This window comes from Barbatula barbatula, assembly GCF_947034865.1.
Source record: "Barbatula barbatula genome assembly, chromosome: 9".
NCBI lineage: Eukaryota > Metazoa > Chordata > Actinopteri > Cypriniformes > Nemacheilidae > Barbatula > Barbatula barbatula.
The window spans coordinates 4,010,119-4,038,082 of NC_136772.1; the positions used below are offsets into that span (position 1 = coordinate 4,010,119).

Here is a 27,964-nt window from a genome sequence, read left to right on the forward strand (position 1 = left end):
TTAATGAATGCATGGTCGTCAAATGATTACTGTCTTTGGTAAATGTCGGTATTGTTCATAAGTAGCCTGGATAGAGCTTTTTGTTTCAGTGGAAGAATTTAATGCAGTCTTTTAGCCAGATGGGCTATTGGGGTTCTGAACGGCCTATAACAAACCTGTCCTGTGTGCCAGAATAGAGGCGCTTGGAACATCCGTGCTAGGCGGTGGAATGAAATGTGTTGTGGCCACAAGAATTTTCTCTGCACTGCGCTAGAAAGTCTTTATAAAATCCAGTTTCAAAATGTTTTGGGTTAATGATTGAAAAATAACTAATTCATATTCAGATGTTTCATATTCATATCGGAATACCGTCCTACATCATGTCATTCAAGGACTTTGGAAACTTTTGATGGCATTTGGGTTTACAGTCTGGGACTAACACTGGGAGCCAGGACTGGCCGATAAGGTTTATTACATAAAATATCCATTTTGGAAAGAAGGACCGGAGAGGTGGTGATAAACACAGAACGTTTGCAAACAACAAACCAACCTGATTCCAGCCATTGAGAAATGATACAAATCTGAGATCAAAGGACACAAACAAAGTTTTATTATTTACGTCTACATAAATAATAAAAGAACATTGACTACCTCGAGATCAGAACAAGCAGATAAGAACAGATCAGAACTGACAGGAAGACATCACACAAACTCCACCCACTATCATTGTGTCCTCTCCTCTTTTCAAGAGCATCTTCTCTTTCACTTTATTTTCACTTTTTTGAAATGCACAACCCCAAAATAGTAAGTTATTAAACTCTGACATTTTACATGAAGGTTGGCATTTGCACAAGCACCATTAGTTTGACAATTGACAAAATCCCCCCCCCCCCCAAAAAAAGAGTTATTTAGATACATCAGAAGTCGATGTGGATGCCTGTAAATTCAGTGTTTTTATTTGATGATGATTTGATCTACTTTATTAAGTCAAAATATAAATGGGATCTAACGTGTTTTAGAGGCCTGTTTTATTTATGAGGCAAAAAATAGAGAGCCACTCAAATACACACCTTTTTTCCTGTTAAATGCCCGGTTCATGCTTGAAAACACTCCGTCTCAGCTGGGATTTCCTGGAATGTGACACCTCTACCTATTTGAAAGAAAGCGGATATATAAATTCACTCTGTTGTGTTTGCTTTTAATCACATGAACATCAGCATTTTCGAAGCTTGCTCTTTTGTTATCTGAAAACCTCTAGCATTCGATCTCTCTAAAAAAAAAAATCACCTTTTTGTTCAAATATTTCACTGTGTATTTTTCGAGATTAAAAGACTGCGGAACCTTTTCCAAGTCCGTTAGCAATAGTGAGGTTAAACAAGGCACTACAGAAAAAAAACAAGGAAACTCAAATAAAAGAACTTCCCTATACCGTGAGTTCTTAAGCCTCCCTCTCAGGCAAATGTCACACACAAAGGGAGAAGCTTAACCAATGATTTACACAAGCAATGACACAGACTAATCAAACGTTTACCCCAATGGGCAGAACCATTACAACAGCGAAGAAAAGCAGCCGATGGATGATGAAAGAAGAGAAAGAGGAGATCAAGCCCGAGACCTCCCCAAGGGGTCTGAGCGTGCATTACTGGTTTCATTGATGTTACCAAGACAATATCAACTGCCTTTCATCACTCTTCATGAAGGCAATCCTCTTCAGGAAAACTAATTTTTAAAGGCAATATGAAATCGAAATAATCAAAATGACCCTGTTTACCTTAATGCATGTTTCTGGTCTTATTGTGTACGATTCGCTGGCACACGTTATTGCAAAATGTTTGTCTTCAAAGTCCTTCGTCAAAAATGTAATAACTTGAGCTTCAGAAGTGACTTTTCTTTTTAGCTTATGTCACAAATACATCTTATCCGTTAAGGCCGGTTCCAGTCAATTCCTGATGAAAAAAATCACAAACATTTATTTCTTCTTAAATATCCTGTTTCAAAATACATCATGTAATGGAAGTTTGTAATTGTAACTAAGAGCGTAAAAGAGCAGTTTGCACAAGATGTTTTCCCCGGGATTTGTCACTACATATCCTACCTACTTATATTTACAGAACCTCTGGAGGCGATAACAATGTTAATGGTGAAATGGAATCGATAAGAGAACATGGCAGTTTTACTGTGTGCACAACTTAACAGCGATAAACATTGTCAATTCAATACTTTTTTGTTCTCAACAAATTAGCTTCCTGGCTTTTTTCCTTAGCAACAACATTTTTCAAGTTGCATAGCACTGTTCTGTTATTTAAGGTTTATAAGATCTTCAGCACAACATCTTGCAAAACATAAAGCATTACAAGTGACGTTTGTTTTCATGAGAAGGGTGTGGCGTGTCACTGGAGGCAAGCAGTAAATTATAGTACTCGAGGATGACATCTTGGCGTGGGAGAATGCGATTCATGGCGTCATGACCAAAATCCACCAGCACATTTGAACCTTATTTACTCATTACTATTTACATGAAGACAATATCTTAGCAACGTGCAGGGTTTGAGTCAGCTGCACAAATGCAGGTCTTTGTATTCACTTGTGTTGTGTGTTGCCCACTTCACATTCTGAATAACTGCGAGGTCAGTGTGAACTGAACAGCTTTCTGAACACTCATTGTAAAGTTGTGCACAATAACAGGTAGAACAAAGTTTTCAAACTTTTTTTGACAGCTGAACACCTTATGCCTGTGGCATGCTTAAATTCTTTATGTGTACGCGTATGAAAACACAGCCTTGCAAAGTATACTGCTTTCGACTCATACACACGGGTATCGACGCCATTCTGATATTGCAATACCTCTCCAGGCCTACAGGGGTCAGGTTTTCTTCTACTACCTTGAATCAATGATCCCAGGACACTTGCCACCTGGTGGTTAAACCAAAGCCTTTTTAAAAGGAATGCCGGCAACAATTAGGCAAAATGTAATGTAACGGCTAATACTTTTTTTAACACTTTTATCTGTTTTATCTTTTCTAACAGTGGTATTTTACATTACTACTGTTATCATTAAATCCGTACATTTCTTTGTGATTTACAAACCCTGTGTAATCCCCTCACAAACCGCCAGCGGTTCGTGAACCCCTTTGCGAAAAAATAAACTGGTGTCTTAAAAAGCAATGCAAACATGCATTTGCATTTCAGACTGACAGTCAAGGAACTGTAAGAGCAAAGGGGCTAAAAAGAAAAGTCAAAGACATGGCACTTCTGTTTTTATTCATGGGTAATTGAGCTGTCAAAAAGCTGTGCTGAGTCAAATGCAGAAGGACGACGGTCATCTCTGACAGAGCAGAAGCTGTCACAAGTGTCTCGCGTTTCATCCGCCACCAAACTGCGGAGACCGAGACGTGGAAAGATTTCATGAATCATGACTTCTGTCATACTTAAAAAAAAATTCTGAAAAAAGCTGACGTTTATTTACGGCCAACGATCTCTCACACATGTGCACTACAGCTTCACAAGAAAGAGCCACAGAGTGCATCATATTTTGTTTTAAACAACTTTCCACTGAGAACTCAAATAAACCCTGTGGGCATGATGGCTAGTTTATCTGCTTAGCTATATTATGTTGGCCGGTCACACCTGGGCAAACACCTGGCTGCGCTGTTCGCCTGCATGACTGACAGCAGCTGTGTTTGTTCTTTCTTTATCACTTCCTGGTTGGTCAGTCTTCCCACCAGGGAAGAGCCGGAGACCTTCTTTTATGCTGAGCCGCTATGTTCTGCTGCTAATATTTAGAGTTTCCTGAATGTGAACACTAGCTTAGGTATGTCTAAGAATTTTATTCAATTAAATTGTATTTAAAGTATATAGCGCATTTCCAAATGTACATTGTTCCAAAAGAGCTTTACAGGAGAAAAAAAGAAAAACACAGAAAAGGTAAAACACAACAAAGTGCATGGTGTTTAGAGAACAAGCAAGATCATTCTAATAAATAATATCTAATAAAAGCAGTCTCCCGGTGTGCAAAGCAACGCGGCCCTGTGGCGAGGAACCCAAACTTCAATGATAAATAAATGAAGAAAGAAACCTTGGAAGAAACCAGTCTCAGTCGGGAGGGTCAGGTCCCCTCTGACATGTCACAGCTGCACTCAGTAACTTTAAATAAAAATGGCTGAGTAATATTTTCTGAAAAATAGGGAGAGCTTATTAGTTGCGAATTTTGGAAATTTCACTTGTTGAAACTGTTTAGGTCTACTTTTGTCTTTGTGATCGATATCAATCAACAGAGGAATGTTATAAGCAGGGACAATAGTTATAGCATAATGTAATATAACTCAGATCTGCTGTCATGTGATGTAAGTTTAGCATTAAATACGAGTTATTGTAAATTTAGCATTAATGTGACAAAATTTAGTTTGCTCTTGGTTGGGGATGGAATTGCCTGAAATTGGAGCTTAGAGCACAGCAATTCATAACTGCCGAGTGGATCGGCAGAGGTCACCTCGGTTTTGTGCAAGTTTGAGGTTGTCAAGACCCTTTCTGGCTTCATATAAAAAAAGTCTCAAGGGGAAACTGAAAAACATGTTTTACTGTATGTAGTTGAAAACACTTTGAATAGCCTAAAGTATTGATTTAATAATACAGTATTGAGCAATTGAGTAGATATGAGAATATATTTCACATGAATTTAAAGCTTAATCTACAGCAATATTAAAAAAATTATTGTTTTGTAAAATTATCTTTACACCGTGTATACAACGAAGGTGGCACGGTGCGATGACAATAGAACGCATTAAAACCTTATATTTACCTAAATATTTACATTTACGCATTTGGCAGACGCTTTTCTCCAAATCGGCTTACATTGCAATACAGCATACATTGTATCCGAGTATGTGCAATCCCCTGGGATCAAACCCATGACCTTGGCGTTGCTAGCGACATGTTCTTTATAACTTTACATTTTGTCCACACTGGATCCGGCAATCCCATTAAAACAAGCTGTGTGTCACGGCGCGTCTGTCGCGTCCAGTGTAGACACCGTGGTGCATTAAAAGAAATGCTAGGTAACAGCTCATTTTAAAATGAAAACAATCATTTTCGGTTTGCAAACACAAATCAAAACAGATTTTGTTTATCAAACAATAATAGAAAATTATATTTTATATATTCACTATAGAAATAAATATAATAAACAATATTCCTTAAGAGTACACACATCAAACATTTTGCTGTTTAAAACTTTTAAAAAAACGTAATTGTTGCCTCACAATGTTCAAAAATGTATGTCTAAATGCTCAAAAGCACCATATATAAGCAAAGAATGCAGCGGTTGAGGAAGAACAGAAAAATCCAAACCACTAAACATCTGCACCCACAAAAAACTAAACTAAAGTCAAAGCTGATGAGAATTCCACAGATATGACCCATATCTGTGCTAACTCAGTCATTTACAACAACAAGCTTCATTACCCCAGCATAAGTCCACAAAGAAACAGAACGAAATGAATCCTTAGTATTCTTTAGAATCCTGCAGACTGAACTCAAACAGCAAACAATGATGTTTTTTCATGCAACTCTCTGCATTCCTCACATGGATGAGTTGTTATTGTGCACTGAGCTCGGAGCCCGGCTCTAAACACTCCTGCCCCTTCTGTCAGACCGCTCTACATAAAAAAGGTCAACATTCTTACCAAATAATGAGGGTAGATTCCAGAACACCAACCAGTGTCTTCTGCCAAAGTTAGGTGAAAGGGAGATCCGGCAAAAATCACTTTATGATGAGCCCAGAAAGATATGTGAAAAGCAAAGCTGGGGCGACTTGTGCGCTCTCACACAAAACTGGGATTCTAGGGAGGAAGTTCTTGCAGGGCTTTAATAGCTTTCAGCTGTGGGCCAGATGGGGTTATGTGCAATTCTGAAGTGAGAGGAGTGGTGGGTTTGAAAGCTCAACAACGTGTCTAAAGAGTGACACAAAACAGGGAAGAAAACAGAAAGACAGAAAACTAGACAGAATGATAGTAATGTGTGGGCATGACTAGAGGTTAAAATAGTTGTTTTGTCCATTTACGTCTCATTAAGACAGTGGGCAGATATGTTCTTGTCATGTTAAAAGTAATAATATAAAAATTTTATTTGAAATATAAAAATAAATATAAACATACTTCTCTGACTTTTGAGAGTTTTGCTTTTTTTGTTGACATTTTTAGTACAAACAAGCGATTCTCATTACTGTAGTGCATCCACATCGGCTTACATTTTTAAGATTATTACAATGTATTTCTTTACGATGTATAATAATAAAACATTATCATAACGATTATTGTCATAACTGTAATACAAATATGTCTTTGTCAAATGATAACTATTATTAAATAAAAGCAGCACAACAACAATTATGATGTATAAATACTGCAAGTGCAAATATATACATTTTATGAACTTGCCAATATGAACATAGCAGTCATTTCTTGCATTAGGTGCACTGTTATAAAACAAAATCTTGCCTAAAATAATAAGTCTAATTGAAAATAAGATAAGTGATGCATTAAAATAAAAAATATAAAATTGACATCAAACCCGATAGTCTTGTGGTTAGTGTTACGATTGTGGCGCGGTTGTGCATCGGCCGACTCGAGTTCGAGTCCCAGCTTGAGGTCCTTTCCCGACCCCACCCCCCTCTCTCTCCCACTTTGCTTCCTGTCCTCATTCACACCGCACTGTGAAAAAATGACCACATTAAAATCTGGTCAGCGATGACCGTCTTTCAAATAGAGACATTAACAGACTAAAACACAAGAGCACAAGCCCGTTTCACACCACAGAAACAAAAAAGACAAAACACAAAAATTCAGGTTCATACTTTCAGCCACAGCGCAAGCTTGAGTGTAAGGCAGTGGGATTTTTGCAGCTAGCCGTGTTATTATGCTTTACTGAAATGTGACACTTAAGCCTTATTCCACATGTCACAATTCACAGATGACCAAGACACTGGCAAAAATACACAAAGATGCTCAGCTCATTTACTGATACTGAGCAAAGAGAAAAAGTAGAGCTCTGCTTTCTGCTCATTTCCAGGCAGAAGTAAAGTGGGGTGGAGCCATGTTAGTATTGGCAACACTTGGTCTGAGAATATTTTTAAGGATTCTTTTACTTTATTATACTAAAATTTGTTTTGCTTTCCATCACCGTCCCCCTCCACCTTGCGTGGGAAGACGCGGGGGGAGGGGATAGCAATGCTTTTAAGACTGTGGCATTTTCCATTTCGTGAGGTAAAAGTACTTATTCTGCAGTTCGGACCACATGCTTCAAGGGGTCCTGGAGCTGTCATAATATTACATACACCTGGCTGACATTAGAGAGAGATGTTGACAGTTAAAAAGAAATTTCTGTCATCATTTACTCTCCCTCAGGTTGTTCCAAACCTTTGTTCTAATAAACACAAAGGAAGATATTTAGAAGAATGTCAGTAACCAAACAGATCTCATCCCCCATTCACTGCCCTAGTAGGGAAAATAAATACTATGGGAGTAAATGGGGGGTGGGATCTTTTTGGTTACTGACATTCTTCCAAATATCTTCCTTTGTGTTCAGTAGAACAAAGAAATTTAGACCGGTTTGAAACAATTTGAGTGTGAGTAAAGATTTCATATGTATGTGTACTATCCTTTAAAATGCTTTTTTTGCATCTTTTTTTTGAAATTTAGTTTTTACAGTTAGATCCAAAGCAATGAATGCATAAATATTGAATTCAGAACGGTTGACTTATACTCCGTGAAATCGAATGATAAAATGGTGGAGAGCAAGAAACAGAGGTTTTCTGTTTTTGTCTATTTGAGGTGATACGTAGGGCATGTTTTAAGGCTTCATAGACATCCTCTTGAAGTGAAGGCTGAAGTGTTTTCCGACATTAAAGATGATTGTGTCGATCAGCCATAATTGCAAAAGAACCACACCTTCCAAAAATGGCATGACACGAAGGTCAGGAAGCAGACACGTTTGTTAGGTCAGCTGTTGGCATTTCATAATTTAAGTAGCAGAAGTTTAAGTACCAAAGAAAACATGGTTCTCAACGTTTAATGGGGCTTTGAAGTAGCTCACTTGTCCCAGTTGCATAAATTTAGCAGTTAAGTTAAGACAGCGTCTTAAAAACTAATCTCATTGACTAGCAAACAGTTAGGACTAATCAGTCTTACTTTTCATATTTCAATTAGCGCAATCTACCTTTTATGTAACTGATTTAAAGAAGGTAGACAGGTCTGGAAGAAAAACATTTGATGAATAACCTTTAAGACTAGTCTAAGCAGTTTATGCAACCGGCCAGGACTTCCACCACGATTCAGTTTGAAAGGTCGACGTCTACTTATGTGTCTGGATATGTTTCAATAGTGTTTGAATGCTATTTCACACACGAGTCAGTCAAGTAGAAACACTTTGCTGCAAAAAAGCATGAATTATGATTTCACGGAACGCACTAGATAGCATCCAAGAGAGCGACAGACTAATATCACTATGATGTGAGTGTTTTTACTCAGCCCCAGATCACCCACAGTTTCTTCACTGCCAATCTTATATTGAACAAAATGTAAACCCTCATTTTCAATCTGGCAACCTCGAATCTGCTCTGAAGGGTTTAAAAATCTTAAGAGACTAAGTGCACATAGGAAATTGCTTAGGGTAATAACTACAAGATCTATAATGACAATTGTAATATCTCAGGTGATTCAATAGGACACATTTTCACACCGACTTTAAAGTTCTGTTTTCATATGGTATTTCTGTGTCTATTTTCACTTCCACTAAGGAATACCAATGATGGACAACGCCGACACTTCAATAAAATATTCCTTGAGAATGCCATCAAGTCTTGTAAGATATAAATCAGTAACCTCTTCGCAACAAAATGTCACTTCCGAGGCGAAGCAATATGCCCCAGGCTTTTACAACACATCCGTTTTTGAAAAGGACTGTGCGAGTCTGTGAAAATATATTTAGGCGCACCGGTGCGAGTGACCAGACCAAAGCTCATGTATTCACAGTTTTCAGTCACATGACAGCTGTGGGGACCTGGAGGGCAATACATAGTTCCAACATGACAGCCAATACAGTAAAAGCTCAACAAGGTGGATCTTACCGTTTTATATCTTAATTTGTTTAAATTTAAACTCATAATCTGAATAAATATCCATTTATTGTGGTGTATTGCAAATTCTATAAAAAGCTATTGTTCTTTATATGTGTTCCCTATGACTTTAAATATGATTTTAACAGGTAATTCACTATGTGCTTGTGTTTTGTTATTAAACCTTTCACAAAAGATAAATGTAGAGTCATATTTTCCTTTTTCCAGGTCCTTCACCTAAACACACAAAGCACATCATTTTGGCATTTTCACTTTTGATCTTTAAGCAAAAGCTTCAGCTGATGGTACTTTAAGGTGTTTCCAACCACCAGAGGATCTTAAGAAGAGATATATAGGATACAATCTCAAATACACTTATGAATTGTTGAAGCTGATTGCAGAGAAAATTGAGCTGACCATTCAGCACAAAGCTAGCTAGAAATGAAGTCACCATCCATTCAACCGAAATAGCACATGCTTCATAGAAGCCTATTGTGTGTTCGCTTTGAAAAGCTGACACAGGCGCAACTTCGATCATGAAACGCTTAGATGTTTAAAATGGCCTTATATACAACATTAAATGCTTGACATCTTGCTTGACATCTTACATGAATAAGTATAGTTATGTATGCTTAGAAACCCAGGTTAAGACTGCATCAGATATTTAAATGCATGGTTTAAAATGCATTTTTTGCAATATCAAAATATCAGATTTCAGTAGATAATTGAAAAAAATCTTTAAAATTGTTTATTTTGTATTTGTTTATCTTTTCTTTCAAATACTATACATTTGAGTGTCAACCGGAGAGTGGTGCTCACTTTTTATGATATTTATGATATTACACAAAGAAGGTGCTTCAGAAGGTTATTTTTAGTCCAAATGGATACAAAATACCTTTCACATCCCAATAACCTTTGTGTTTCGCAAAAGGTTCTTTGTGGCGAAAGAAGGTTCTTTAGATTATGAAAATGTAAGAAAGAGATGAATCTTTAAAGAACGTTTGACTAAATGGTTCTTTGTGGAATCAAGAATGGTTCTTCTATGTCGTCACTGTGAAGAGACTTTAAGGCACCTTTTTTTAAGAGTGTATCAATATTAACATGATATCAAGTATTATGGTTATTAATATCCAAACTATTGTCAATACTGGTATTCTGTTATTTCTTAATAATAATATAAATATTAATGCTAAAGTACAATTATCCTAGATGAAAAGTGATATTACACAATGCACTAATCTAATTCTTCCTATATCCAACAATATGAGCAACGGACAGACTATAAAATGTACTGTGGCTACTGTAGCTTCAAAATGTACTCTCATATTCCATCATAACCTACTTGACCTGGCCCTGCAAGGTCATATACAGCAGTCCATCTGTGAGGGAATCAGAGGCTTCTGCTCTATATCTGTGAAAACTGAATTACAGCCAGCTCATACCGTCAAGCAGAATATACCCATGGCTACAGAGCCAATAGATCATGATCAAGAGGACTAAGAGTATCAGAACACCTATCAATGTCTAACCCACTCTCTCTTCACACACATTTCTGTCTAGACAGATGAGAATTTGTTGTGTTGGTTTCACACTAACGAGAGTAATACAGAATGTATCAACACTACACTGAAAACACGTAATTGCCAATTAGTGGTAGAACCACAAAGAGAGAGAGAGAGAGAGAGAACATGTGTTGCAAACATGAGAACAATTTTCATATAGATCGAATGCTATTCTTCCTGATTTTACATTATGTGTCATTTTGATATGTACAGCTGTACATATTCAAGGCAGAAATTGACTGGTGATGTAAATGTGGCACATCTTTAGCGACAAAATAGGAAATCTGAAGGTGCACCAGAGCTTCTATTTACCACGACTGGCAGATGTAGGTCAGAGTTTGTCATATATATAAGATGATGAATGAGTCGTATATCCCATGAGACAAACGTGGAGAAAAACACATTTTGGTTCAGAAATTGGAACAAATCATGCTACATAAATGCCAAATATCAAAACAAAGAACTTTTAATCCTGTCAGTGATGCAAAGAAAGCACTGTAACTATATGCCACAACACTGGAGACACTGGATGTAAAAGAATAGAAAAATAGTGCAGACGTGGTTTACAAACATCGACAAACATCGGCAACTACAAACTAGCTCATCCAAAGGATCTAGAAAATATGAATTAAAAATGTTTTTGCCTCTGTATATATCAATTTATGGACCTATTTTTGTATATTCTGTATGTCTACATTTACTGTATATTACTTACAAATATGATATGCTTAGTATTCTTAAAGTAAAACACATATACGTGGTGCCTGTGTGTTTTATTTAGACATTCACTATTAGGTAGAAATAAATGTCAGGATAAACGTCAGAACCATGAGGAATGTTTTAAATGGGACCACACCAGGCTTTTATTATTCGGTCCACAAAACCTCTAATTCTCACATCTGTTAACAACTTAATTCACTTTAAATTACCACATGGGTAGAAGGCTTAGAACGCTTAAAGCATTCAACTAATTTAAAAACTAACCCAAATTTGAGTTTAGTTTAGTTCATTTTGAGTTCTTTATGTGGAAAACTAAGCTACAATATGGTAGTTTTCCACTAGGCTTTCTTTAGGCTAACACAAAACTAATTATTTCATTTAATTATGTCAACATTTGCTCTCATGCTGCTTTAAACCAATATCATTTTTTAATTCTTTGAAAATATTATCTGGTATCTGTCAATCAAATACTTAATGATTCGGTTGAACCAATGGCCGCTTTGATTGCACTTAAAGTGGATAAGGTCTAAACCAGATAGATTTCAAGTACACAGAGAAGCATACTGTGGGGACAATAATATGTACATACAATATATACAACTTTAATGGTTGGAATCTCTTGTATTCTGAAAAAACCTGAAACAGTTTATATGACCAAAACTGGTGACTAAATGGCATGTGTACACCCAAACTGATCACAATGAGGCAAAGCTGACGACTCAAGTCAAGGAGGCTCATAAAACACTGGCAGGGGTGACTGCGGTGACTTTGTCAGTGTAAAAGTCACAGACCCTCACTGTGCTACAGGTACTGCCCTGAGAAGTGCTCCAGAATAATTCATCCCTGTGCTGTCATCAGCAATAAACCCACACCGTATGACAGGCGTTTTGTCTTCATTTGCTTTCCGTAAAGTAGTCTGACTGCTCCTCAAATACACAAGCAGAACATTCAGATCCTTGTTCATTTAACCTGAAGATGTCAGCACTTCTAAAATGTTATAAAGAACGTCAGGCACTTGAAAATCTTTTCCTGTGGGAGGACAGAATCTAACCGTCATTAAGGCCAAATGCAGATTTTCTTTTAGACCTTTTAAATGAACAAGGCAAAAAAAGGTCTGATGTATGAAATGTGGAGACTTCCAGCAGATAGGTTGCGAATTGCAACCAACAACTCATTCCACCGCTCGCCCCTTCCTTTCCAAGCATTACGGTGGCTGACACAGGAATAAGATGTCTTCACATTTTCACTTTTTGTCGAAGGAGATAACGTATTCACGAAACTTGCACTGTAGAGCAGTTTGTCCGTTTAGGGCTAACATGATGAATTCCATATAATGCTAATAGTAATAGCTCATTCTGAGATAATAAAAACATAACGCTTCATTGTGTTAGGTCTCTATACATCTCTTAAGACATAGTTATGTATATTTTATTGCATTTCTGTCAATAGATCCTCCAAAAAATTACAGACTGGACCTTTTAAGCTCAAAACTGACCTAATGGATTCAGTGAATGACAACGGCCACATGTTTCTCTTAAAGTAGATATGTTAAGCAGTTTGAAATTTGGTAGGCCAAAGAATTGGGAAAGCACTATTTGTTAGTAACTACTATTGTTTAAAAACATGACAATGTCCTTTTTCTAAGCACTTTCTAGATAATACATGGGTAAAGCCATTTAACCCAATACTACGAGCTGTAAACCACAACTTCAATGCAAATGTTCTGTCACGGACAGATAAAGACTCTCCAACCGAGCCACAAAGACCCCAACACACAAAAGTATAGAAGATGCTAAATTTAGCCATCCACATCCTTCCTATCTAACAAACCAGTTACAAATGTGTGTTACTAACCTAGGTCAGCACTTCCAGACAGTCATAACTACAGGAAAAACAGCATGGAAGACTCTGTCTGAGAAAGAGACAAATCAGTCTGAACACTCCAAAAGGCCTTTCTGTATTATTGTTCTTTAAAAGTCACAGCTTTTAACTCCAGAGCGAGGAGAAAGAACGAGGGTTTTAATCTGAGGCAGGGGCTTCATTACTGCCTGACCCAGTTAGAATAATTGATTTCACGTGTCAACTGAGTCAAGTTAAGTTGAGCAGTATTTCAAGAGCAGCGGAATGGAATTAATCAGACCTCAACTCCGACCAGCAGACGCCGAGACCTCTGGCTGAAAACTCACACCCAAAGCATTCACATTATCGATTAAACCGCACCTGAATTTTAGCATTTCAGCGAGAGTGTCTGTGCCGGCTGAATCCACTAGATAAGAAGAGAAAGGGATGAAAATGGATTCTTTCCACATAGAATGAGGATATTCTTATGTATAATGATTGAAAGAATGAAGGTTTGTGGGAATTATAAAGCAAAAAATATTAAACCAGAAATAATCTTTACTTTGTGTTCTAAAGAGAATGTTTTACCTTTACCATCTGGCAAATCCTTGATATTAGGGATGCACCAGATGCTCAGCAACCGAAAATAGCAAAAAAAAAAGCATGTGTAAGTGAAAAATAAGGGAAATGGCCAGATATAATTTACAGAACATGACCACAGCAACCAGCTCAGAGAGAGAGAGACGCGGCGTTACTAATGCAGCTAACGTGTCGGCAGTGTGTGTCAGAGAAAGACGCAGCATGGAACTTGCCGTGCCGGAGTTAATGTAACTTTTGCACTTCAGACTGGAGCAGGGCGGTCTCAAAACGCCTCTCGCGATATCCTTTGACATCACACAGTGGTCACGTGCACACAGTTCCATGTCCTAAACAACTTGCATCCCAGTGTCATATCAAAATCTAATTCCTACATAAATAGAAGAAATGTGAAAAGCCATGTTCTGTGTTCGGCCAAGTGTTTAATTTTTATCCAGCTTCAGCCAAGAATTGTATTTTCGGTGCATACTAAATATCTTGGCATCAGGAAATTGTTCATATTTGTGCATAGGCGTTATGCATATTTTTAAAGGGATTGTTCACCCAAAATTAAATTTCCGTCATCTTTCACTCATCCTCTTGTCATTTCAAACCTGTATGACTTTCTTTCTTCTACAGAACACAAAAGAAGATATTTTGACCGAAAAACGGCAGTACCCATTGACATGCCTTGGTTTTATGCTCGTGCAAGAGAAGTGAATGGGTACCAACATTTTTGTTAGTGTGTCCTCAATCTCATGAGATGTTTAAGATTCATACAAGTCAATCATTTACACAAATGTATATGCTTGCACTAGATGAGGTTTGAGCTAGACAAAACAGGAAAAACAGACTCTCTGTTGCTACACTTCCACAAATAGATATTTTCCATGTTTAAAACACGGCAACAAAAACTAAAGAGGGATTACATCACACTCTATTTGTCACACAGTTCTATGTGGTAGGACTCTAGATCCTTCACATTGTCTGTTGATTTATGGTTAAAGCTTTTAACCTCCACTTGATAGCTTGAGTTAGTCTGAAAACCCCTCTTCCAAAAGCACTAAACAAAACCATTACCATAAAACAAAGACACATCACATAAAAAACTTTATGCAAAATAAATAAATCCCATCCCATAATCTCATTTCTCAAGATGATCTCTTTTTTTCTCACTGCCTTACACTTGTATAAATATATTTTGTCTCCTATTATTGTAAATTCCATTAAACTAAAGCACCTGCTGTCTGAATATAAAACATACTTCTTTATTGCTATACGCATGGTAGGTGTTTATACATTTACGCTATATCTTCAAAATAAAAATATGTAGCGTAATACATTACAACAGCCGATTTATCTGTATTGACAGGGGGTCATTTTATCAAGCCAAATTTCCGAGGCAAAGAATTGCACAAACATTAATATCTCAGTTTGATTACTGACAATATGCTGGTCTTAATATAGTTAGAAAAGCCTAATTTCCTTGAGGAAATTCATTGATCTGATAGCTTCAATTCAGATTAATTACAGCAGAAATTAAATCAATAGGGGCTGTGACTAGTGAGAAATAATTAATAAGTTTTGCAAAATTACCATTGGAGGTCTTTGTGTCTCTATGCTTTGAGCAATACTTTGGTGAGAACCAAGCAGACGCGGCTTTGGTTATCTTATCTAATTATAATGCATTATACTGAATTCTGGATAACAATTCCAACCACATATCAAAAAGCACAACTGGTCTGATAACATTAAGATAGTATGGCATGGTAGGTAAAGATCTGAGCTCATGATTTAGGCGTGCAGTCAGATAAAAGCCCCCGAAAGATGATCAATAAACCATCACCATTGTGCTACAGGCTACCCCAGAGGTGCTGTCCATCTCATACTGCAAAGTCCCTTTTGGATAAATGCGTCAACTCTGACAAAGTAGTAAATAGCAGTAATATCATTGAGAGAGAGCCCACTTACTTCTTATGAGTTATTACAGAACTACCACCGTGTTCCATATAACCAGCTTTAAATTATATACTGAGACTCACTGAAAATGTACTAAAAGGGTCTGAATGGGTGAGATGCAGGACAAGCCTGCAAACAACATGGGAGATGGACTCCTTTTATCCTGATGCATTTCTCAGCATGCTCTACAAGGGCACAAACTGTCTCTAACTGCATCAATCTGAAGACGATAAATAAATCACAAGGGAAAAAAAAAGAGACAAGATCAAAAATACAGAGACTGTGCTTAGACATACAAATAAAGGATGCCATTTGGTACAAAAAGAGCAGAGAGGAGTTTGCCTTCTTCTTTGAAGGGACAAAACTCTAGGCACTTGTGTATGCCATATACGCCAGGAGCACTTAAGCAGATTTATATATAAGCGAACAAAAATACACTGAAAAGATTAGCTCTAACATTAAATCCTGATTGAATTAGATGTATTCATGGTTTTGTTCTAAAGTTATTTTAAATGAGCACATACGGATATTTCTGTAAATAGCTCATACTTAGGAATATTGTTTTATTCTGAATGCCAAAGTTCGGTATACTGTAAGTAATAAATATAACCATATACAGAACATACAGTGTTTTTTATCATGCTGTTCCTACAGTGTCCATAAAGACCACAGTTACCTATAGTAAAATCATTGAGCTGTCACATACATATAAAAATCTGGTCATTTAAGCCGAGAGAAGCCATGCCCTGTTGCGTTGGGATATACAAGGTCACATGAACAGAATGATACACATCAATCAGAGCCAGTAATGAGACAACCCTACCTGGCAATAAGTACAAAAATGAAAAGAACTTAAAAAGTACACAAAAGAAAAATGGAGGTTGCCAAGATATCTCACAGCTGCTGAGAATAAGTAAGGATAGACAATGACAATTTCATTTTTTGCTGAATTATTTCTTTAAGTGTCTATGCAGTATTTATACATCCACTGAAATGACTTGAACACAAATCCAAACACACAGCAGTGTGTGCTGATTTGTAAAGTACTTGTAAATGTACCTGTCTTCACAAAGGGCAACTAAGGTACATTGAATGTCCTGGCTCGCAGAACAAAAGAGCAGAGAGCATGCTGAGGTTACTGGAGGAAGCCAAAAGTGCAGGGAGAAGCATCAGTGGGAGGTGATGGGATTCTTTATCTTGACACTGCAATAAAAGAAACAAGAATGCCATATGTGTTAACTGATCTCTTTTTCTGATACTATACACTCTGTATCAAAGTCTGTAAAAGGCCATGCAGAATTTTTATACGCTGGCTCTGAGAAAGCGGTAGAATCAGGTTGACCGTTGTTGGACTATATACAGAAAAATTCAGTACAAAACGTGTGTGGTCTTAAATTTGATGATAAATTACATTTATTCATACTTCCATATGAGTTTAATATCAGTCAATATCAGTTTTAAAGGGATACATCACCCAAAAATGTTTATATTCTGTCAACATTTACTCTTTTGGCCTTTTGTTATTTCAAATCTGTATGACTTTCTTGCTTCAAAAGAAGGTATTTTGAAAAATGTTGGTAAATGAACAATGGCTGTACCCCTTTGGACACAAAACCAAAGGAAGTCAATGGGTACCGTCGTTGTTCCAGTTACCAACACTCAAAATATCTTCTGCTTGTTTTGCATTTGAATGAAAGTGAGCATACGTGTTTAATTTGAATGGTTTTAAAAATGAATAATTTGAGTTATTGTTAATGTGCTTGGTATGAAGGATCCTTAACACTCAAGTGTTGATAGGTCTTTCTTATTTCTTTCTGTTTATGTTTTTTTGTGTTTGTGCAACTAGCATCACTAAATGATAAAATAATGACCTTTCTGCAAATATTCCCCCATCTGCCACTGACCGGACAAACAGACCATTCATTCCCCTATTAGCTAAACTAATGTTGCTATTTTGATATTGCCACAGTTACACAGTGTATTAGAATTTATAATAAAAAACACTGTAGTCACTTTAATGACTAAAACCCCCTGAAGGTGAAACATGATAGATCTGCTAAAATGTAGTGGGATTCAGGTCTAATTTCCCAGAAGGTCAAAAACAATGTGAAACAGAGGGTATTCGCACAGAGCATAAACATACTGATTATCCAGTACTCATAGCGTATTGTGTGTGTGTTTGGATTTAATTATAGCATAGTTCTGAACAACAGATGCAGAAGCCCAACTTATAGAGACAATAGGATAACAAAACTAGATTTTGACATGATGCATCTTAAAAAACTGCCACCAAAAATGTTGCTTTTCTTTTAAAGATCATCCCTCAAAATAACCCGTATATGATAACGGCAGTTAAGTCTAAGTAGGTGAGTCTAAGTAGGGGTTAGGTGGATGATAGGATATAGAAACAACACCACAGTACTAAACTACAAAATCGTGTGGCAGGAATGACATAGAGCCTCATGGGAAAGACTCTGAAGGTAAAAACTGCTCAAGTTCAGGGTTGAATGATTCTAATAACTTTGAGTGTCTAGAGATTTAAGACTCTCTTGCCCTAAGTAAGATACACACCTACAAAGACATTACTGCTGACGTTTAAGTTGCTTTTCTATTCGCACAAAGTACATCACAAGCCGCCAAGTTTGGTTGACTTTTTAGCTTAATAAGGGTAAAAATATGAACACACCAAAAAACATTGTGTCATTTTGAACAAAAAGGTGAACAAACTGATATGCATGAGCCAACAGCAGCAGATTTATGTTAGATTAGACATGTATTTTTTCACATGTTGAAAAATGATAACAACACAATCACTGATTCTAGAGAAACGTGCATGAAGAAATGGTCTTATTTATGCACACCATGCTGCTCAGTAAAATAGTATAAATGTCTTCTTTTGTGGAAACAATACAGGACATTTTGACACACTGTACTGGATTTGTTGTCATGCAATTATTATACAATGCATGGAGACTGAGGCATTCAAGCCGAGAAAATGCACCATGCATCATAAAAGCAGGGTGGATTTCAGTGAATAATGACCAAAATTATGGTCTTTTCCTCACAAACAAAGCTTTCACATGGCTTCAGGAGAATTGGAATATTGTACACAAATAGCATTGGACTACTCTGAAACTTCTATGGTGTTCTTGTGTCTTCTGAAAAGCATGAATGCCTCGCTTACTATTCACTGGATTGAAAAAACTTCAATTTCTTATAATGAATGCAATGTTCTACAGTATATATTAAATATAATTTCTTTTCTATCTTCTATATAGTTTCTATACACTCCATTAAGACTGTGACGGTGGCAGTTTTTTGTACCACCGCGTTGGTGTGGTGGTTGGGATATAAATTATACTTATATTATTAAGTTTGCATGTAGCAACCACATGACGAGTGGAAGAGAAATATAGACCCTATTTAAATACTTTTTGAAATATGATATCTGAAATAAATGAGGATGAAACATCCGTCTATGTTTAATGTGCAAATGCATCAGTGAAACGGCACACACAGCAGTAACATTTAAATAAACATCAGTAAATAATGAAAACTTATATATAAAACAAAAAAGCTCAGACAAATTCAGTCAGTCGTTATTAACCCTTACAGTCCTTAACAATTCAAAACAAACTGTTTAAATCTACCTTTGCTTTCCTTTGCTATAAAGTTCCTACTCGTTGATGAGAGACTAACATGTTGACATTGTCCAGATTAAGATGTGTACAGCTGCACTAAATGCTCATTCAGAAGATGTGATGTGCTTCATGGCAAATGAATGTCTCTCCCCAACCACGGCAACCTGCGCGCCCTCCGGCACCAAGCAAGCGGGTCATAGCCGGTTTTGATTTATGTAGGCCTAACTGTTCATTTCACAACAAGATCCATTGCAGACCCCGCAGAATAACCTGGTTTTGCCGTGCAGGCCCGCGCACGAACTCACCAACGGAAAAGTATGCCAATCATTTCTGCGAATGTAAAATCTTTTAAATAAAACCATCCACAACTGAAAAGCTACAAATACCAATCCTTATAGCAACTGTCATTTTTATTAGCTTTATATTTGTCACAGTGACGTGCAGTTCACCACCGTCACAGCCCTACACTTCATTTCAACTTGCCACTCCACAGAGCTGGTTTAAGAAAATAAGTCTGACTTCAAGCGCTCGCTGAAGCACAGCATCTTTTCACACAAGCTGACTGACGTAAACCTCACCTGTCACTGAGGACTAGTCTCCTGTTGGAGATCATCACCTATGGTGATATTATCAGAACACGCTATTTTTAAAATAGTGAAACACCCCAACTGGGTCTGCACTGCTAATGTTCAGGCAAACATTCCTTACCTCTTCTGTAGATAGTTTTACATTTCATTTCTGTACTCATCAACCTCACCTTAATCAACTCTGCATGCTTGCTCGGGCAAAAAGATCAATTTAAAAAGACATTTTCAAAAATGTAAATGAGAAGACTGTGCGAATTCATGTCACCAATGTAAACCATTAGAAAAGGAAATAGAACTGCAAGCACAATTTATTAAGCAAATAACTCCATGGTGCTTTTATAGAACCAGGGCCCTCATTTATAAACTTGCGTGTAAAATTATTGAAACTGTGAAGGAACGATCATTTCCTAAATGTCCTACAAATGATTAATAAAATGTCTCTGTACACAAGATAAATGTTTTTAAGTGCATTTCGATTCAAATAATGTGCAAATGAATACATGCATACTGTACACTTTACCTACAGAATGAACGCAAATATTCTTAATTAATGAGTAAAATTAAAGCACATGTGGCTATTCATTCATAGCAAACTTTCATAATGTGCCGTCCTCCGAAAACGTTATTAACCTAATTAGTGATAATTTTTCATAATCAATAGTACATTAATTCATGGACCATTTATTTTATATTCACATTATCTTAATTTCCAGAATGTGCAGATATACATAAATATTCCATTCGAAAGGATATCTCAAATTGCATGGTGCGTTAGCACAGAAAACTTTGTTACTTGGTTCTTGCTTTTAAAATTCCAGAGTGGTTTTAACACAGATTTAAACCCATGAAATTTAGGATCAGATCTTATCATACAAGCTTTGTATAAATGAGGCTCCTGGCCTTTTACTGCATGATAATGGATTGACTGTTTTGAGAAAGGTGCCACTAAAGCAGCACTCAGATAAATCACAGGGGTTTGTGAATTATCAGTCATTTAACAGAGGTCAATAATAACATGAAATTGCATGATCTTTTAGAAAAAAAGGGCTGTTATGTGTTACATTTCAGAAATCCTTTTAATGGTTTGAAAGACAATTGCCTTTAGAGCCCTTGCCCAGTAAAAACCCTTTAAAACTGGCCTACTCCTTAAAACAGTCTGAATAACATTAGACATTAAATATCGGATAGATCAGGCTACACCTGCAGGACAAAAGAAATGCTTCTGAAGGTGCATCATCAACTCTTCAGCACATTAGAATAGTGAAGGTAAATTGTCTCGTGTTGACATCTCAGGACTAGCCATCAACAGCTGCATAAAATCGGTGCAAATCGAGTCCCGATGGCGACAAGCCCTGTAATGAAGAAAATAAATCTCATTGGGTTGAATCAAAATGATTTTTATGGGTCTAGCTAGGAGACAGCTTGGCACATACTGATTAGGGCCCCACATAAATAACTTTAAATCAAGGTAATTAGATACAGTATAAAGACCAAAGGTGCAGTGGAAATGTTGAACGATGCAAATGGGAAACCCAATTCTAAAACTATACATACTTTATAGACTAGGCTACACAGTAAAAATAAGTTTACATTAATTGTGCTTCATTGAAATTCTGATGCACTATTCAGAGGAACCTTAACTTTACTCACACAATAGAGCCCTACTTTAACAAAACAAAGGTCGTGAGTTTGATTACGAAAGAAACACATGATGTGTTTACCAATAAATGGACTGTAAGTCAGGGGGGAAATATCTGTGCAATGCTTTAAATGTATACAGTGCCACTATTGAAACTGAACATTTGTGATGTTCCTTCTTGTAGCTACTTCTTGTTATTGCACACATTTTTGCATTTTAATTTTGACTTCTTATCGCAATTTTACTTTCATTGATATTTTAAATGTTTATTTAACTTTAATAATGTCCCTTGCCCTTTTACCCTATGTTGTTGTGGGGTAAAAAAATTTAATTGTGCCTAGGTACATATGCCAATAACAATCCTGAATCTTGAATATTTTATTGCTGTTTATTAAACTACTAAATAGACAGCCGTGAAATGGCGAACCCATGATCTGCTATTGAAAATTGTTTTTATTCACTTTTTTATAAACTAATTTAAAAACATTCTTCCAGTTATGGTTAAATTGTAAACAATAAAGACTGGTCTACTGTTAATTGTATAAAAGGGGGAATAGATGCATCATAATGAAGAGCTGTGCTTTAGTGTTTTCATTCACAGTTATAAGGTCAATGTCAGACTGCTGGCGAATGCTTAGCTGCGCTTTTGGAAATGTCAACAAAAATAATGCTTGCCAATTCAAGTGGAAAATCAATGGATGAAAGATTTACAAACAAACAGAATAAGGCATGCTTGATTCACTCCAAACCACACCTGTGTAACAAGGAACAGTACAGATGAGAAATGTATGGTTTTATCTTTTGTAAATCTAAAAGAAAAAAGTACAAAACTAATTCAAAATCACAGTATTTCAAGGAACAATGATGTATCACAGAATAAACAGCCCAAGGTAGTCAGCCAAATATAGGCTGTACCTAGAAGCCACCAATGTAATAAGATTTATATCCTATATCCGAGCAATGTCTTATGGCCTCCCAAAGTTGTGCTTAAGAGTCAGAAGTACAACCAAATGCTGCAGAGTAGAAACTTTAAATCTCTATAGTCATTTGGTGAGGGCCACAACAATAGGAATACATTAGAACACTTCAGTGACCATAATTCTTGGCCAAGTATAAATATATCCTCAAGGGAGCATTTCCTCTGAGGTCAACAAAGGTAACAACCCAATTAAGATATGACTTATTTACAGTAGAACAAATGTTTGAGTATGAGAAATGCAGTAAAAGTCCAAAAGATAAGTAAGAGGGAGTGTAAATAAAAAAACAACATTCACCCTGGACTGTGGCATTATAAAATAGGTGGTTTTATGGCTTCCAGTGGCAAAATCCTAAAGGGAAAGTTCAAGCAAAATGAAAATTTTGTCATAAATTATTCAGCCTAGTGTCTTCCCAAAGCCCTGTGTCTTTTGCTGAATCTTCTTACAATATATGGTATGGATGGGCTCAGGATAATATAACAAATGGGGACTACGGCGGTCACAAAAGAAGCATGTGGTCAGTATAATATGAAATATCAAATAAAACACCTTCGGAGGTGCCGGACATACTGTAAAATGTACTTGGTTCTCGCGTGTATCGTGACTACATGTCATTAACATCAACTAGTTTAAAAGCACCATATTTAAAATGAGAGCTAGAACACACAAATTCTTAAAATTTTTGTTTGTAATGACAAAAAAGTCTTACCTAGGGGTGCAGGACACTGACGAATGTGGTATGCGAAAACTTGCTGTATAATGCAATATACAACGAAATAATGTTTATAATAAATTTGAACTGTATTAAATTATATTTGAAAACATTATTTGAGAAAAAGTGTGCAATTCCATGAAAATGATAACTTTACCAAGACAACTAACAGCACAGGTATCAACATTTGGTGGCTCAAATACCCAAGTGATGTCTTTCCTCAAGTTTTTAAAGCATTTGTTTTATTTCTAGTCCATGATTTATTTTTATATTTACATGGAAATTTAAATAAAATACCTCTTTTATGTTCTAAGAACAGGCATCCCGTCTCCATTTGCTTCAGATTCGTGCATTTTAATTCACTGAAATCCTACAAAGTTTGCATTCTCCCAAAAATCCACTGTCCTTTTCTTTGTCACATATCCATAACGCATGTTTATATACTCTATCCACACGGGTTAAATTAAATATAAACAAATGGTTCACTATATTAGTAACAAATACATACAGTGTTTTTATGTCACATACCGTACATAACGCAACATGTCACATCCATAACGCTGGAATTGCCCAATTTGTGCATTCACTAACACTGACATTCATGTGCCAGTTTCTCTGCTATCTGCTTGAACCTCAAACTTAAACAATACTCTTAGATTTTTAAAATAAGTATTAAAATCATGGTCATAAACCTGGTCTCACAGGAATTCATAACTAACTCACAAGGTAGCTTTTTCGTACGGAAAATAACGATTATTTGAATAAAACCAATACTGAAGCCCCACCCCTAACCCCGTTCCTAAAGTCACCAGTGCAAAAGCAAATCATACTAAAATTTGATTAGATTAAAAACTAGCCAAAATTAGCAACATCGTAAAATGTCCAATTTCCGAATCACGCTTGTTTAGACAAAGTCGGGGCGAGTACCAACACAACCTTGTAGCCAATCAGCAGTAAGGTGCACAATGCACAGGACGGATATCAATCGAGCCGAGCGCTGATGAATGTGTTTGTTTTTTGTGATTTGAACATCAACAACGGCTAAGAGAAATCGGACACCCCGCCTTTAAGTGTTTGCGATAAGATAGTATTGTTCAGATATTGAAAACCAACATAATATGCATATTGTGATTTTCAGACAATTTTAATAACTTCTATATAATATGCAGCCCTCTTTGATTTTATCAATACATGCTTCGTGTTGAGTGCATTTCTAACCTATTCTTTCCACAGTTTTGGACATTGAACTGCCGATCCAATAATTTAAGAACGATGTCAAGTATTCATGCTGCTCATGACAGAGCCATTATATTCAAACAATTCACTGTCTGTACCAGCAATGAGGTCACTGGATATTTACCTCATTCTGCTCCATGTAGCCCAAGACCTCATTTGCAATTTTCTGACAGATGAAGACGTTCAAATCATCATTTTGGACATTAAGTGATGACAGAAATGAAAATGGACCTGATTATGCCTTTCAACCCGCTCTATGACGTGAGTTTAAATAAAGAAATGAAGAATACTATTAAGCCACGAATAAAGAAGGGTCTGACAAAAAGTTGATCACTCATTATTCCAGTACACTACTGCTATAAATGCACAGGACACATTTTTCAAAACTGACAGCTAGAGTATTAAGCTTTAGACTGTATGTACATTCCTTGAGAACTGAACTTAAGACATTGATGTTGCTGGTTTCATGCTCTACCAGTTGAGAAACAGGAAAACTGTGAGGTTAATATAGTGAAACATGTAAACAACTTACTGGTGAACACATCTGAAGTGGTCCTCTGTATTAAAAAAATGAATAGTTATCAACAGGTTTCTGTGATGGTGGGGTTTTAAGGTAGGGTATGGTATTAATATGAACACTATAGCACTATGTGTGCTTCTCACCGATTTAGCTCCAGTATCCTACACAGTGTGCACCGGAAGCGACAGGCACGGCATGACAACCTGCTTGTTCTTAATGGGTTTGTCGCGTCGCGCCGTATCAAGTGTGGACAAAATGTAAAATAATAAATGGCTCTATTGCGTTTCTTTTTTCTGTGGGTCGCGCAGACACGGTGTTCGTGTGTCTGTGTGTTTGTTTTCAGCATCAAGGATAACCTTCACTTCTTTGCAACTATGAACTATAAATCTTGCAAATCACAGAAAACCAACAGCTTACACGTTTAAACTTTGTCTTACTACAAACTACAGAGTGCACTTTATGGACTGTATTCCAGAACACAAAATACCCTTTACATTTCTTTGATGAAAATTAAATATTGCCTCTGTTGAATAACGAAATACATCAGGCATTATTGAAAGCGCCTTTGTAGTCTCATTTAATCAGCCAATGTGTCAAAAACAGCAAAACATAAAACCTTACATTAATCTGCAGGCTGAAAGGAAACCTTACACATACTAGCTAAACAAAGCACCAGATGCAACATCTCTGAATACAGCAGTAACGTTTTTCCATTGTGCATATGTACAAACATTCATAGAAAGGGATGATGTTCATACAAAGAGACATTTTTTCATAATAGAATGAACCCTAATATTTCTGTTAAAACAAAGATCATCCAATCTAATTCTTTCGCACCTGTATGCAACCTGTATGTTTCTTTCCATAAGACAATGGATTCATTATCTATAATATACAGTATGTATACACATTATGTATTTCCTTTACACCTTATACATACACGGAGGATGCGCAGCAGGAAGAATTTATTAAATTCTGAATACTGGCAGACTGTCAGACATGTCTGCGAGCACACTGATGCCCTTTCTGAGATTTTGTGATATATTTGCTTTTCTCGGAGCGGAACTGTAAATCTGACCGGCTCATAAGGTATTGTCATGCAGATTACAGCCTGGAAATGGCCTCTAGAGGTATGCATAGACAGACTTTGCCACTACGTCCTTCCCACATGTCCAAAAAGGCTTTCAACTACTGAAACTGAAATAACCATAGGCTGTCATCAAATCCTGTACGACATAATAGCATTACTGCATCCGTAAAACATCTTAAAATGACGGAGATGCTGTAAACAAACGTTAAGCATTAATCACAGCCCCGTTTGCATCCACTGCATCAATACTTGGCAACCACGATGTAGTATCAATCAAACGCCACAACACAAAACAGTTTTCAGGTTCTTCACTTTTCATATTTAAGTACAGCTTAAGACACGCATCTCCACCAAAGCCACAAATGCATGTGATTATCTTTCCTACAAAATCTCAAAGTAGCAAAGACTGACGGACAGACAACAGTTGTTGCAAAAAGAACCTGCTCACCGCATCCCATCGTCACAAATCTCGTCCGTAACATTCCTCACAGCTGATAATGTAAACAAGCCGATGTCGTTTTCATCATGGCTGAAACTACTTGAGGAATCCAAACGACATCATTTCAACAGAAACTTTACGCGTTTATCACACACTTCTCAGGACTTAAAGTTTCTATAAAAAAGCGATGCGCAAAACGGTCCTTTTTTATCGTTCAGCCTCGACTTCAAACGCTTTCTTTTCTGAAGCAAAAGAGCCCGATTAACTCACCGACAACAAGAATCCTTTACCCGTCCTGAGCAGTGGACTCACTCGCTGTCTTCCACACTCGCACTCTCATCATCCACACACACGGAGACGCGCGCGCGCGCACAGAACGCTGGAAAAGTTTCGTGACGTCAGCCCACTCTAATGCCGCCGCGGGAGTCGCGCGACCGGAAACATTGAAAATGTGTAAACGCTTTAATATTGTCATGTAAATTAACAATAGCCCCCTAATGTGCAAATCTTTATTTATTTATATATATATATATATATATATATATATATATATATATATATATATATATATATATATATATATATATATATATATATATATATATTATTTCATTGTATACACGAATGTTTGTAAAGAATAAAAAATAAAAAACTCTTAAGGTGGATTTGAGCTTTATAATGATTCACTCAGATTTCCTATGAAGCAAAAAGCAATTAAAACATTGAACATTTGTAAATGCATTAATATCTTCATGTAAATTAGCAATAGCCCCATAACGTGCAAATCTTTATTATATATATGTTGTATTTCATTGTATACACGAATGTTTGTAAAGAATATTTTTTGTTGTTAATAAATAAAAAAAGAAAAAACTGAAGGTGGATTTGAGCATTATATTGATTCACTCAGATTTTCTATGAAGCAAAAAGCAATTAAAACATTGAACATTTGTAAATGCATTAATTTCTTCATGTAAATTAGCAATAGCCCCATAACGTGCAAATCTTTATTATATATATGTTGTATTTCATTGTATACACGAATGTTTGTAAAGAATATTTTTTGTTGTTAATAAATAAAAAAAATTAAAAAACTGAAGGTGGATTTGAGCTTTATATTGATTCACTCAGATTTCCTATGAAGCAAAAAGCAATTAAAACATTGAACATTTGTAAATGCATTAATATCTTCATGTAAATTAGCAATAGCCCCATAACGTGCAAGTATTTGTTATATATATGTTGTATTTCAATGTATACACAAATGTTTGTGAATATTTATTTTGTTGATAATAAAAAAAGAAAAAAAGTCAGGGTGTTTAAAGGGCCAGAAGGGGGTTGTTGCAACTGCTGCCTGTCCTGTTTACAAACACACCACG

At 36.4% G+C, this 27,964-nt stretch overlaps 1 protein-coding gene across 10 annotated transcripts in view; it reads right to left on the reverse strand.

The window, feature by feature from the left end:
- Window positions 1-26,969, reverse strand: part of gulp1a (GULP PTB domain containing engulfment adaptor 1a) — a 42,976-nt gene extending 16,007 nt beyond the window's left edge. Inside the window, exons 1-4 of one of the 10 annotated variants that reach the window (XM_079464619.1) lie at window positions 26,856-26,936; window positions 6,547-6,686; window positions 1,751-1,925; window positions 1,050-1,129 (exon numbers count right to left, since the gene is read on the reverse strand). In XM_079464619.1, the coding sequence (XP_079320745.1) occupies window positions 1,050-1,077 (28 nt within the window). In that variant the 5' untranslated portion in view covers window positions 1,078-1,129; window positions 1,751-1,925; window positions 6,547-6,686; window positions 26,856-26,936. Of the gene's footprint in view, window positions 1-1,049; window positions 1,130-1,750; window positions 1,926-5,439; window positions 5,631-5,660; window positions 5,892-6,546; window positions 6,687-16,803; window positions 16,948-26,855 lie in introns of those variants that run through there. The other 9 variants (XM_079464625.1, XM_079464627.1, XM_079464620.1 and 6 more) reach the window with 9 other exon arrangements.
- Window positions 26,970-27,964: the final 995 nt, after the last annotated feature.